At 41.6% G+C, this 15,262-nt stretch overlaps 1 protein-coding gene across 2 annotated transcripts in view; it reads right to left on the reverse strand.

Annotated features, from left to right (window-relative positions):
- The window catches only part of gnav1 (guanine nucleotide binding protein (G protein) alpha v1), a 44,774-nt gene extending 31,976 nt beyond the window's left edge, over positions 1 to 12,798 (reverse strand). The window contains exons 1-3 of one of the 2 annotated variants that reach the window (XM_033625109.2): positions 12,662 to 12,798; positions 12,338 to 12,591; positions 10,928 to 11,019 (exon numbers count right to left, since the gene is read on the reverse strand). In XM_033625109.2, the coding sequence (XP_033481000.1) occupies positions 10,928 to 11,019; positions 12,338 to 12,467 (222 nt within the window). In that variant the 5' untranslated portion in view covers positions 12,468 to 12,591; positions 12,662 to 12,798. Of the gene's footprint in view, positions 1 to 10,927; positions 11,020 to 12,337 lie in introns of both variants that reach the window. The other variant, XM_078166094.1, reaches the window with a different exon arrangement.
- Between the last annotated feature and the right edge of the window lie 2,464 nt (positions 12,799 to 15,262).

Consider the following 15,262-nt stretch of genomic DNA (forward strand, 5'->3'; position numbering starts at 1 on the left):
AGGACGGCATTAATGTTTACATCTCACACTGTCACAAGCTCAAGCCTCTCATCCATGATGCACGCTTCCATCTGCTCAGTGACATGGTTGGCGGGTGTAGTTTGGTAGAGAGAAAATAGTTCCTACATGAAACTGCTCACAACAAGGTCTGTGGATTTTCTTGAGTTACCAGGTCATGAGAAACGTTGCTGTTGAGTTTTTCAAATGTTTTTTTTTGTGCTTCGAGCTCCACAAGCTGAGTGCCATCTAGTTCCATTATATTGGAGAGAAGGCAGTCGTCTCTACAGCTGATATCGATGTTTATGGTTGTTGTAATGTGGGCATTAACACAAGGTGAATTTTGAAAAACGAAAATCAGCCAAATGAGAAACTGATGATTCAACTGTTAATAATCAAATTTAACCAGGCTGGCCTTGAACACACCACCAACACAAAGTTCTGCTTGTGCACTCCTTCACTGCTGCACCTCAAATTGTGCATATACATGCGTATGTGTGTGGAATAGTGTGTGTGTTTGTTTTGCATCTATCACACCCCATGGATCAGCCATCAAGTCCTACTGAGAGCGCAGGAGAGTTAAAGTGCCATGTAACTCACATAAATTAACTCATATTTTTGTTTTAGTGGTTGGAAACCTTGAGACTTAAGGGACTGAGCAGAGTGACTCCTGCAGAGAGTTGGAAAGTGTGTGTGTTATAGTCACTTTCCTGCCAGCTAAAGATAAGCGTCACATTCCATCACGATTCGATCACGGTCTGGTCGCTCTTCTCTTCGTGTGTTTCGGCGTCCAGATTGAGATGTGTTGCTCTCCCAGTGAAATGTGCAAGGTGAGATAAGTCAGTGAGGTGACAGGGCTTCATCTCATGAGGAGAGCCGGGCTGAGGGCTGCTGACACCACCACATTAGGGACAAATTAGTCTCTTTGAGGACAACCTTGGCTGACATCGCTGCATTGATTTGTGTCAGAAATAAGCTGCTCTGTGAATTTGTCTCCCTTATCATCACTGTCATCTGCTCAGGTATACAATTTAATACAACACTACATTTGTTTCATCATAATAGCACTTTTCATAGCCCTATGAACATGTTCATGGTGCAGTTTCCATGCTTTATGACCATTAATATCTCAACAAACTCGGCAGATGGTGACTTATAGGTGATGGCAGTCTTGAAGTTTGAGAAGTACATATGTGACTCAACAAATCCTCAACTGATCTGCAAAACTCTGGCTACTGGAAGTGTTTATGAAGTGGGCTTTGCTATGGTAAGGTGGCTTAGTGAACTGCATGAGTATAAGTAAGATACTACTAAATCAAAGAACTCTTAAAGGCTCTAAAAGGCTGTACTTAGACGTACCAGTGCTTTGAGCTAAATGCTAACATCAGCATGCCAACATGCTCACAATGACAATGCTAACAGTCTGAAGGTCGGCAGGTGTAATGTTTATCATCTTCTTAGTTTGGTGTGTTAGTTAATTAGCACTGAACATGAAGTACAGCTGAGGATGATGGGAACCAACATCAGGCTCATTTGAGATGAACTGCGTCTCGCCTGGAAAGTGGACGAGATCAGGAGGCAGCATCAGGGGATGATGACAAAAAGCCAGTCATGTCAGTTTCCTTCAGTCTGTACAGGAAGTCACAAAAACACTCACATCCTGTTAGATGTGATTCTGATTTATTAAAATGTTATCAGACCCATATATCAGTTTGTCTGCAGCTTCCAATTGTCTGTTTTTATAGAGATTATTTATGTGTGTTTTGCCTTTATTAGATCGGACAGGATGAGTTTGAAATGGGAAGAAAAAGGGGACAAGAAGAATAAAACTTGTAGGAAAGACTCCACCACGCTGTCTTACTTGCAAAAATAATTATTTTAATGCTGTTTTCGGTGACTAGACTTGGAATTTAACCCACGGCCGCTGTGGCAAGGACATAGCCCTTGTGCATGGGATGCCTGCTCTACCAGCTGAGCTACTGGGCGCCCCTGCAGCCTCCAATTGTTTTAGTTATGACAGAGTAGCCTGTTAAAATTCTTTACAGGTGATCTGTAATTTCTGTTCATGGCTCAACCTCCATTTTAGATGAATTCTCATGTAAACCAGGATCACATCAGTTTGCTGCTGTGTATAAACCACCTGAGCCAACCTGCCCCCCTCAAACTACATAAATACATTGAAAACATGAGCCTTATCGTCAAACACAGAGGAAAAAGTAACAAGACAACAGCTTTCATTAATGATCAGTCAGATATACTGCGGGCTTGACATCTGTACAGATGTCATTTTTAAGGATCCCCACATTACTCTAATCAGAAGTCTTTGTGTTGCTAAATACTTCAATAATTAAAACAGTCCAATGTTAACATACAATAGATTATGTATAGTTTATGACCTATAACATATAGCCTATTCTGTTAACAGAATAAACCTTCACACAAATAAAATCAAAACCTCTTCAATTCCACTAAAATGAAAAGTTTATATAAAACAACATATTATTAAGTCAACATCTAAACCAATCAGCTGTAAGATCAGATGAGAGCCAGGCATTTCCCATCATGCCATCGATGGAGAGCAACTGCAGCGCCTGGCTCTAAAAACTGCGGCCGCCTCGATCTTGTGAGATTATCATTGCCCACATGTCCATGACATCAGAACAGGTCTGGATGAAGTTGGACACAAATCTAACCAGCATTCATTGTGCGGCAATCAGGGGTGATCAATTCTACTCAGACCTGGCTCATCTGGAACAAGGCTAATGCCCTCTATAGAGCCACGCTGCTGAAAAGTACACCTGTCAACACATAAATAACAATTAACTGGTCTCCAACATGCACTGTTAATACGGTGTTATTTCAAGATGTGTCATTGACTGAACAGAATTCAGTTAGTCATTTTGGGTGCCTCTCTGAATCTTTCTGTATCCATTCTTGAGGCAGTTCACAGCACAGAGTAATCTGCGCTGACCCACACTTGAGTCTGCTTTGAAAGGGCTTGTACTGAAGTAACAAATTCCAGCCTAAAAAACTCAAGTAATTTTAAAGTTACCCTGTGGAGTTTTAACCATTAATAGTGCTGAGGAGACTGCGTTTTTTGTGAGTGGGTCCCAAGTTCACATGCACGAGTACAGCAAAATGTATATTCTGTGATCGGCAGTTGCAGTTATGGGCCAACAAACACAGCAATGCGCCAATAAAGGTAGTGAGGAAGAAGACTGCTGCCAAGAAAACATGGATGTAAACCATACAGGATTTAAATGTTCCATAAATAAGGAAATATACTTGACATGTAAGATTTCAGGGAAGCACACTATGCATTTTGGTAAGAAACATTTATTGTAAACTCAACGTTTCTTTGTTCAGGAGAAAACTCCACGGGACACATTTAAAATACATGTAATGCAAACCAAGTATTACACAACAAATACACATACATAACCCTAAAATTTACCCTTGAGTTGAATGAATATATTTTAACAAACTCAGCAAAACTGGAGCTTTGTAGACATTTACTGGATTTAAACAGCTTTTCATTACAGAGGTGTCATTGCTAATCTGTCCACCCACTGGACTTACATCAAATCAAATTACTGCCCCTCTCGTGTCACTGATCTAATCGTTGTGCCCTCGTCTCTCCCTTCAGTTGGTTCATTCTTCCTTCCTTCCTTCCTTCCTTCCTAACCTCCCTCCACCTTTGTCCTGCTCATCAATTGTTTCCAAGTTCCTCCCTCTCTGACTCAACGCTTACTTTAGTTCTGTGTTGACAGTGAAGGTGGGAGGCCATGGATAAACCCCCTAAACATCAGACACTTTGTGTGCGTGGACAGAGTTTTTGTTTCTCTAAGTGACAAACCGTATGTGCAGGAAGCTGACCAATCAGCTTGTACTGGCTGTGACAACTAAACGCACCTAAAAGATAAACACCGTGCCATTCTATTATTCTCACTCACCAATGCATGCCTACACACACACACACACACACACACACACACACAAAGAGCCTGGAGCCACAGGTGTGTCGTATGGTAATTTGAATCCACCATCATTTATACGTCACCTCTCTGGAAAAGTATAGGGTAAACATACACCGTGTTTTCGCCTGTGTGTGTGTGTGTGTTCATCACTTTTCAAGGAAGTCCAACAGACAGATATCCCTCACAGATTTCCTGCTGGCTATTAATGCTCCTACCTCCGCCGCAGTTTAAAGCATTATGGGAACTTTATGGTACACTGTGGAGACATTACAACTCCCATTACAACAGTGTAATCTCTAAATCCATCCACATACACTGAACTATTGTTCTTGTCCAGCTTGCTGTTTGGATCGGCTCCCTGAACGCAGAAAACTAACAGCCGTTAGCAGTTGTCTCGTATCGGAGCTATTGCTACAAAAACACAACAACGAAGAATGTAGCTGAACTGGTGGTGGCCTGATATTTAATCATTAACCACAGATAGTTCTGCTAACAACGTGGAACTAAGTACGTGTGTGTGTGTGTGTGTGTGTGTGTGTGTGTGTGCGTGCGCATGTGTGTGTGTTTGCAGGTTTTAGGCTCTGTTGATTTCATAAGCAGAGCCTCACAGCCGTTCCAAGTGAGAAAGCTTCATCGCATTTTTTAAGAAACTTATCCTTGATGCAAACACCTGAATCAACAAAGAGACTGAAAAATACAAATTCTGCTCAGATATGTTATCCATTGCCATTGACACAGAGTTGTGTGCGCTGGAAGAGAATAAAGGAAAAACTCAGCCTATCCAGAGTAAAAACAACACCACGGCCTTAGGCTGCAAATAAAGGAGGGATGAGACAAAGAGAAGCCCCCTTCCTACCTCCTACCTTTCCTCCCCTCGCTCCTCTCCAACAGGCTGCTCTGTCATGCTCCTAATGCAATACAAACCTGGCTGGCAGGGCCACAAAAAGACCAGACAGACAAATAAAGAGATGGGGTTTTCTTGATCTGCCTTGGGGGGAAATATGCGAGAGCGGGGATAACCTGTCCAGTTCACAGCACGGTCCAGATGTGTACTACTGGTGGACACACAGACGCTCGTTGCAGATAGATAGCAGGTAGGGCGCCACAGATAATGTGGAACAACATGCACACAGGCCTGATAAAGAACGATGAGCTCATATAAATGTGAGTGTGTGTGTGTGTGTGTGTGTGTGTGTGTGTGTGTGCAGCGGAGGGTGTGTCTGTCTGTTTACTGTGGGAGGCTGGGATGGTCATGCAGGGTAAAGTTTGTGGGTTGGTGTCATTTTTCCAAAGTAAGGGCGTCACCTGAGAACAAAGGAGAATCCAACTGACAGCAGGGACAACAAAAGAGATTTGACTACTGCTACCAAAACACGTGTTTATGCATGTTTGTATTCATGCAAATGCAAAATACCTCTGTGTACTGATTACATAGTTGTGCAAATGCAACGTAGGGAGGTTCTGAAGGCCGTTATGCATAGATTTTTTTACTTGGTTACTAGTGTTTTTTAAGCTTTCTGAACAATGAAAATGCGTATTAACTCAAACTTGTGGCTGGGTATAATTTCAGGGTTCCTACAGCTTTAGAGAAGTTAGATTTAAGACTCATTAAGATTTTTTAAAATGCCACTCAGAATGAAATTCAAGACCAATTTTACAATAACTGAAAATGAAAGAAAAAAAAACATGAACCAACACCAGTTACTTTGGGTTAAGACCAATTTTGCCCAAATGTTGTAACAGAAATATGCCATTTTTGGTCAAATTAAAAATTCAGATGATTTGAATGCTAAAAAAAATTAAACTTTTTAGAGTGGAACACATGAAAAACAATGAACATACAGCACAGGCCAAAAGTTTGGACACACCTTCTCATTCAATGTGTTTTCTTTATTTTCATGACTATTTACATTGTAGATTCTCACTGAAGGCATCAAAACTATGAATGAACACGTGGAGTTATGTACTTAACAAAAAAAGGTGAAATAACTGAAAACATGTTTTATATTCTAGTTTCTTCAAAATAGCCACCATTTGCTCTGATTACTGCTTTGCACACTCTTGGCATTCCCTCCATGAGCTTCAAGAGGTAGTCACCTGAAATGGTTTTCCACTTCACAGGTGTGCCTTATCAGGGTTAATTAGTGGAATTTCTTGCTTTATCAATGGGGTTGGGACCATCAGTTGTGTTGTGCAGAAGTCAGGTTAATACACAGCCGACAGCCCTATTGGACAACTGTTAAAATTCATATTATGGCAAGAACCAATCAGCTAACTAAAGAAAAACCAGTGGCCATCATTACTTTAAGAAATGAAGGTCAGTCAGTCCGGAAAATTGCAAAAACTTTAAATGTGTCCCCAAGTGGAGTCGCAAAAACCATCAAGCGCTACAACGAAACTGGCACACATGAGGACCGACCCAGGAAAGGAAGACCAAGAGTCACCTCTGCTTCTGAGGATAAGTTCATCCGAGTCACCAGCCTCAGAAATGGCAAGTTAACAGCAGCTCAGATCAGAGACCAGATGAATGCCACACAGAGTTCTAGCAGCAGACCCATCTCTAGAACAACTGTTAAGAGGAGACTGCGCGAATCAGGCCTTCATGGTCAAATAGCTGCTAGGAAACCACTGCTAAGGAGAGGCAACAAGCAGAAGAGATTTGTTTGGGCCAAGAAACACAAGGAATGGACATTAGACCAGTGGAAATCTGTGCTTTGGTCTGATGAGTCCAAATTTGAGATCTTTGGTTCCAACCGCCGTGTCTTTGTGAGACGCAGAAAAGGTGAACGGATGGATTCCACATGCCTGGTTCCCACTGTGAAGCATGGAGGAGGAGGTGTGATGGTGTGGGGGTGTTTTGCTGGTGACACTGTTGGGGATTTATTCAAAATTGAAGGCACACTGAACCAGCATGGCTACCACAGCATCCTGCAGCGACATGCCATCCCATCCGGTTTGTGTTTAGTTGGACCATCATTTATTTTTCAACAGGACAATGACCCCAAACACACCTCCAGGCTGTGTAAGGGCTATTTGACCAAGAAGGAGAGTGATGGAGTGCTGCGGCAGATGACCTGGCCTCCACAGTCACCGGACCTGAACCCAGTCGAGGTGGTTTGGGGTGAGCTGGACCGCAGAGTGAAGGCAAAGGGGCCAACAAGTGCTAAACACCTCTGGGAACTCCTTCAAGACTGTTGGAAAACCATTTCAGGTGACTACCTCTTGAAGCTCATGGAGAGAATGCCAAGAGTGTGCAAAGCAGTGATCAGAGCAAAGGGTGGCTATTTTGAAGAAACTAGAATATAAAACATGTTTTCAGTTATTTCACCTTTTTTTGTTAAGTACATAACTCCACATGTGTTCATTCATAGTTTTGATGCCTTCAGTGAGAATTTACAATGTAAATAGTCATGAAAATACAGAAAACACATTGAATGAGAAGGTGTGTCCAAACTTTTGGCCTGTACTGTATATAAATATATTATCATAAAAGTATCCACTTGGTTTGCCTTGAATAAAGCTTGTTCATTTATCTTTTGATTGGATGTGGCAAATATATGTGTGTTTTGTTGGTTCCCTTTTTCCTGATCTGAATGATGTTAATGGAAAAAAAGCATCACCAATTATTCTACCTGCAATCCTACTTCCCATGTCTGAGCATTTTTAAGACTTTTGAAATATTGTTTTAAGACATTTTAATACGAATCAAGGCCTTATTTTAGATTAATTACTTGAATGCCTTTTAAGAGTTTTTAAGGATCCACTGGAACCCTGTCATTTAAAACTTGTAGTCATGCTTTCAGCCTTTTTTTTTTTTTTTTTAGTGAATGTCTCAACAACTTTTGAATGGATGGTTGTGAAATCTGGTACATATATTCATGTCCCTCTCAGGATTAATGCACACTAATAATAAGATGAACTAATATGGTGAACACAGCAAACATTAGGGCTGTCCCAAATACCAGTTTTTGGGCATTGAAGCTTCAGTGAGAAGTATCTGTGGCCCCCTTTACTCCTGGCATCAACATGCGTTTTTTTGCAACAGACTGCAATCGGATAGCGCTTGACCACAAATATTTATACCTGGAATTAATATGTGTCTCTGGTGTCCACATCCAGATCCATTGCTATCCAATCACACTCCGTTCCGCTGACGTCACATCCTCCTCTTCTTCTACTTCTGCAAACATTTCCAGCAGCAGACTACAAAGTCATATCCTGTGAGCCGCAATAACAACACGTTAGCTACCTGTGAAGCGTGTTATTGTATGGACACTTTTGTCGGACCAAATGGAGAGCAGACACTTCGTCTCACCATGACTGCATCCTCGGCTAGCATCCATGTTTCTTTTTCTTGGGAGTCGCTACCTGATGAGTGTTGTCTTCGTCTTCCTTCTTCCTGTGTCCAGCTGGCGCATCTTTCTTGCGTATTTTCACCCACGGAGTTGTTGCATGTTGATTGGAGATGTATTTGCATTTACACTTGAGTTCAATGTGGTCACAATGCGTCCCTGACCACCTTCAGAACTGGTTTTGGCAGATGGGATAACAATCCGTCCTCAATGTGTTTCGAGTGTATTTACACCGGTACTTTCATGTGGTCAAGAGCAATCCGATCACAAAAAAACTAATGTTAATGTAAATGGGGTATGTGATTGAGTGAAGCTCCGTCGGGGGTTGGGGGATTAAATGAGAGACAAGGACATGAGTTGATGCACCTTAAGTTACATGACAGTTAGCCACTTTGTTAGCATGCAAGTCACATGTTAGCCATAACTAGCAAAGCTAAAAAAAAATACTTTGAAAGATGGCTAAGTTGTTCCTATACTTCTCAGGTCATTTGTGAAGCTTGTTGTAGATTTGAGACATATCAGTTTCCTTTGGTGTCTGTCATCTTCAAAAATTTTGAAACTTTTCTAGAGGCTTGACACTTTCGACATCTTGCTAGTTTATCCGTGAGCCTGTCACAGGTGATCAAACTGTCCCAGTTTCAGTAGTGCTGGACTGCTAGTGACAGAGATTAGGTGAGAGCAAGTCGGAGTTCTTTACCTACATAAAATACAGTCTAAAACAGTCAAAATTTGTATTTAAATTCGGGATTGTCTGTTCAAAGACAAAGTTAACGTGATTACGAATTAGACCAGTGCTTCCCGACTGGTCCAGGCACAGGGTCCAGATTCCTACTTAGTCATTAGTTCAAGGTGCACACAGTTTAAAATATTAAGTGTCATACTTGCGTTTGGCCGTGTCTCCAGCTAGTTTGCTGTCTCTGTCAAGTAGCTGTCTGTTAGTAGCTCACTCCACAGCAGGAACCGGCACTTCAAAATAAAAGCTCTGTGCTAGAAATCCAAAGTACTTAAAAATAAAGTGTGTTTTTTACAAAGTTGATACGTTAGCAAGTCACTTGCGGTCATTTCAGAATAGATCCGCAACCTACTTTGGGACCGCAACCCACCAGTTGGGAACCACTGACAAAACAATCACTGCCAACATTTGTACCTGTCAGTTCTTGATACACATTTCATTCCTTACCAAATAAGTGTTGAGGTTTGATATCCAACCCTATTCAAACTGATATTAGTATAAACTGACCTGTTCAGGGGTTTTATCATATCTTTCTTTCTGTGGCACAGTCCAATAACAGAAAGCATGGTGCTAGTGTTGACAGGGGTGAACTGCAGACAAGGTGACTGTTATGAGACATGAGAGGCAGCAGAAGGAGAGAGGGAGCTGAAGGCGTCTCTAATATCCAGGAATGCATTCAAACATCCCAGCTGCCTATGCAAACAACTGGGACCTTCATATGTCAAATGAGTGTGTGAGTGCATAACGCCGGCCAATGAGCAATTGCCAAAGTTTTGACAAGGCCTGACAGTGTTTTGGACAGATGATGGTCCCACACACAAACAATAACAATCTGTCCACATCTAACTCAGTTCAGTTTTATAGTCTGTTTCATAAGTTAACAGGAGTGTGAAATGTGTGTAGGTGAGTTTAAACTCCACCATCTTCATGTCTGAAGTTTGCCATGTCAGTCTATTCCAGTGACAGCACTGTTATTATAGAGCAGGTATCTGCTGTCATCACATGCTCATTACAACGGAAAGGAGGAGGCGGGCAGAGGAGAAAGGGATAAGATATGGAGCGGTAAAGGGGAAAGGGAGGGGAAAAAGAGGAGAGTGAAAATATGGTTAAAAAGGGGGGATGTGGAAGAAGATAAGCCTTCAATAAAAACAAGCTGATGGGCTGAAGCTGGTGTCTGTGTGTGTGTGTTGAACCGTTTCCATTCTCCCCACCCCGTCACAACCCCTAGTACACTGGAGGAATTTGGCTTCCAGTTGCTCACACACACAGAAGGAAGAGCAGATGCGAGCCAAACCACTGCATACCAACTTGGGTCTGACCCTGGGTATCATGAGAAATCTCAGTCCCACACAGGAACCAAACATCGCCTCGTTCTCCATCACATCTCTGATCATTGCCTCCACATATTTCAATTTCATTTCACTGTGTTGCTGTGCCTGAAGCCAGAGGCGCAAACCAAGCAAATGTTTGGGATCCTCACAAAAAAAAAAAAAAATCGGGGGAAAGGGGCCCCCAATGGGCACTTATGTTGGCACATTTTCCAATGACGACTATAAAGTCCCTCACACCCCCTATACAGGCACTAGACAGTGCTCCGCTGCTCATAAAGTGGGGCCTAAGTGAAGCAGAGAAGGAGTCAGGTGAAACCAAACTATGATGACAACCAAATGACATATTGATCAGTTTAAGTAATTTATCAGTTTTGTGCTACTTCCCATTAGAATATTTAAGGTAAGTGTGCTTGTTATCCAGCTCTCTCCTTCTGGAAACATGATAAGACACTAAACCCCCTGTATGCTAATACATTGTTATCTGATAAAGACATCAGGCAGGGTGAGCCAGTCTCATCAAGTGTGTGTGTTTCTAACCTTGAAGCTGATGAGCTCTTGTTTGGTGAATCCATTACTGTGGATGATCTTCATCTGTTTGACCAAAGTGCTTTTACCGCTCTCTGCTGCACCTAGATGAGGATGGTTATTGTTAGTAATGGTTTAACTGGATCCCTTTAAAGGGGAGACTCTACAGCTGAATGGGGTAAAAGTTCAAACTAATAGATGTCACCATTAAACTTCCTTAGTTGATTACATTACAATGTATCTTACTTTATTTTATGTCTATTTTAATACCTCTGTATTATTGTTGATGAGTGGAAGTGTCATTGCTTTTTATGAGCTACTGGACAGTTGAATTTCCCTTCTGGGATGAATAAAGTTCTATCTATCTATCTAGGCATTGACCAAATATGCACTGATTGCATTAATTGCCAAAACAGAAATCTGAACAAGGTTCAAATTCTTGTCGCATTTTGTTGACAAATTAGAGTCAAAGGTTTTTACTGAGGGGACTTTGGATATCTCTACTTTGAAAACACTGTCAACAGCCATGAAAAATCCATTTTTATAGGAACAAAATGTCACACACATCAGGCTATGGGTGATATATGAACAAACCCCTCTGTAAAAACATTCAGGATATAAATAGGAACAACACTGGAAAGATCAGTGCTACTGAAGTGGAGATTTCTGACCCAGAGTACGAGAAAAAAAACTAATTTTGAAAAAATTGCCGTTAAAGATATGTATTGTAAAATCCTACACATTTTTAAAACCAAAAATCAGACTCTACAGCTGATTAGGGTAAAAAATTAACACATAGATATCACCACGAAACCTCCCCACTGATTACTTAAATTAAGACAATTGTTTATTACAAGTTTTCTTATATTCTTTGTTTAAAGGTGCAATTAAGGCATAATCCAACCCTATGTGCTTTTTACATACATTTCCAGAACACAAATTTTAACTTAAACTTAAACACCTCAATGTGAATTTTGGATGTTTTCTGCCCTCTAGTTTGAAAGAAGACATGTTAGGGACGCAAAATAGCCCACAAACTTATAATTAACCATTGCAGGAAAAGGCTTTGTGTCACCTGCAATGTCTCCACTTAAAAAGTGGTACAGATAAATCATAATAACTTTTGCATTTTCACCTGCAAAGGTTTATCATTGAATTTGCAATGGTTTAAGTTTAATAGTGTCTCATATGGTGGATATGAGAGTCTGAGGCAACCTAAACTGATGGTAGATGCTTCCAGCCTGAGGACTCTGATTATTTTACAAAGCAAAATGACCAGTCATCATGTCATCCACTAAAACATATCCAGCTCAGGATTCATGTGCAGTTGCAGGTTTTTTCAGCACTTCATATAGTGTATGGTACATGAGCACAGATATCTACCAGGTGAGTTTCAGGTGAGTTCAGGATATGCAGTCTCACCTAGTAGGAGGATTTTAACCACATTCATCTCCCGCTTGGCGTACTCGTACAGGTCTCTGTCTATCTTGGCACTGTGGATCCTCGCCTTCTTCTCCTCCTCTGTAACTTCGGTACCGAGGCACAGTCCCATCCTGAGCACTCATCTCCTCCCCGAACCCCCGGCCTGAGAGGAAAACTAAAGTCCAGACTGGGAATCAACCCGAGTTAGTTTCTGTGAGCTGCATGCTCCGAGCTCTGCTGCTGCTCCGCAAACTCTGGAGAGAGGGAAAAAAAGTTCAGGCCATGTTCGAAATATCCTTTAAACTCACAGGAGTTGTGGCTCACATCAGATTTTACGCATCGCTCCAGGTCTTCTTTTCCTTGTCAGTGGCAGATTTTAATGGGTGGTAACTTTTCTGTGCTCAGCCGTGCAAACACCGAGTTGTTATGTCACTGTGCGCCACTGCGGTTCAAAAATCTGCCCTACCGCCTTGGCACGGAGCCCAGATTATCCTAAAAGTGCCTCCTCCCACTGCAGCCTGCAGCACAGATGGAAAAGTTTTGGACTTCCCTCTGGAAGTGACGTGCCGAGACCAAACTGCTGACTGCGCAGTTTCACCTGCAGGCTGGGAGAATAGAGTGCGCTGCATCACTGGTGGCCTACCTACCTTCATGCTGCAGGGGCGGTGATGCAAAGTGTATGTGTACTTGTAGTTAAGGGTTACTTTAATTACACACAGAAAAGATATTCTTAATTTATGTAATAAAACATAATGTACTTTTATAGATAAGAGCCACTTCATTCCCACACAGGTGTTTTTAATTATTGTGGCTGATTTGACTGGCTCAGGTTACAGATGTGCAAAGTTACAGCATTTACTGTGTGTGATGTTACCAACAGCCTCATACTGAGAGTGATAACTTGGAGGATAGCAATCAAGCCAGTGCACACACACACAGACACACACACACACACAGACACACCATCCTGAGAAGAGGTTTCATCACCTGTGGCGCACTTGATGTTTGAGATAATTAACCAAAGAATGTTTATTTCCTCAGGATTTTTAGGGGTCTGACGAGGTGAAAATATTTAACAAGAAACTAGAATTATCATCATCTGGTTAATAAGAAGAAGAAGAAGAAGAAGAAGAAGAATGCATTTTATCTAGAATCTATCTAGACAAAAATCCTAATTATAAATATTAGGTAAAAAATCATCATCAGAGCACGATGTGTTTGTCTCCATTAAATCAGACCAAATATGGCAGCTTGAAAAGATGTGTTTTCAGACGGGTTTGAAGGTGGAAAGGGAGTAAATATTGTGAATGTCGCGGTGGAGAGTTCCAGAGGCGGAGGGGCAGAGCGGCTGAAGCCTCTAGAGCCCATGGTGGTCAAGTGGGGAGATGGTGATGTGAGCTGGACTGCAGAGGAGGATGTTAGAGTACAGGAGGGTGTGTAGATATGGAGGAGTTCAGACAGGTAGGAAGGAGCTTGATAATGAAGGGCCTTAAAGGTGAGAAGCAGAATCTTGAAATCGATGTGATATTTAACAGGAAGCCAGTGAAGTGATCTATGAAGGAGGTTCTGGTAATGATACGGGCGGCTGAATTCTGTACCAGCTGGAGTTTATGAAGGCACTGGTTGTACGCCTCTGTGAAGCATTCAAGTTACAGTTTACATCCATGTCTATCCAGACTCACATGTAGCCATGACAGCAGACAATGCTTCAAATATGGATGCTGCTGCAAAGACGCTACAAATTCTAAAACATGGATGCGTCACACATCTTCAACCTGGCAGCGCAGATAATCGTACAATCTGCAAAGTTTCAAAGTGAACACCCAAAATTAGGTTTAGCTTTTCTGTATACAAGTGTTTTGTATAACATTATGACATCAAAGTGAAGCTGACCTTTGACCTTTTGGATATTAAATGTCAAAACTTCATTGTTTTATCCTGTTAGACATTTGTGCTGAACTTTGTCATAACTAGTAGACAAATTGTTGAGTTATGGCCAAAACTGTGTTTCGTGAGGCCACAGTTCATTGTTGAGTCCAAGTGGACATTTGTGCCAAATTTGAGGTCGTTCCCTCCAGGAGTTCCTGAGATATCATGTTCACGAGATGATGGATGTGAGGTCACACTGACCTTGGCTTTTGACCTTTAACCACTTAAATCTTACCAGTTCTTCGTTGAGTCCAAGTGGACGTTTGTGCCAAATTTGAGGGCGTTCCCTTAAGGTGTTTTTGAGATATCATAGTCATGAGAATGGAACAGTTGGATGGATGGGAAGACAACCTGAATACAAATTGCCTCATGCCGTGGCTGTCACTGGCAAGGAGGCACAAAAATACCCAAACTGGGTAAAAATAAAAACAAATAAACAAACAAAAAATGCATAAAAGGAACTCTCTGTAACAGATTTTTTTCTTTCTAACCCATTTTATCCTCCGTTGACCCTTTATCTCAGAACTCCCTCCAGTTTTGGAGCCACTACACTAGAGTAACGCTCACCAAAATATTTAAATGTCATTATGCCAATCATTTATCTCTTAACTTCTGCAGCTGAACGCCCAAACACACAGTTGTTTCCCTAAAAAAGAAGCACACAAAAATTAAAAACACTATGAGCTATGTCCACCTCCTGCAGTGGTCGGCAGACAAGTCTTCTCTGAGCTCTGTGTAAAAATAAATGTTTGTCTTCATTGTTCTATTCACTAAAAAGCAGAGAGTGGTATAAAATCAAAACATAATAACTGCTTGGGTCAAATTAATGAGTAGAGGGAGATCCTGTATGTCAGTATCTGCACAAGGGCCTGCTGTATCCCTCAGCTGAGTGACAGGATCCTTCCAGCAGAAGCTCCTCCGGGCGCTCAGGCCACAGGATTAAAGGCTCTTTGTGTCTGTAATGAGGTGACGGTTTGCAGTTTTTGTTCAAATCTG

The sequence above is a fragment of the Epinephelus lanceolatus genome, chromosome 3 (assembly GCF_041903045.1).
Source record: "Epinephelus lanceolatus isolate andai-2023 chromosome 3, ASM4190304v1, whole genome shotgun sequence".
Lineage (NCBI taxonomy): Eukaryota > Metazoa > Chordata > Actinopteri > Perciformes > Serranidae > Epinephelus > Epinephelus lanceolatus.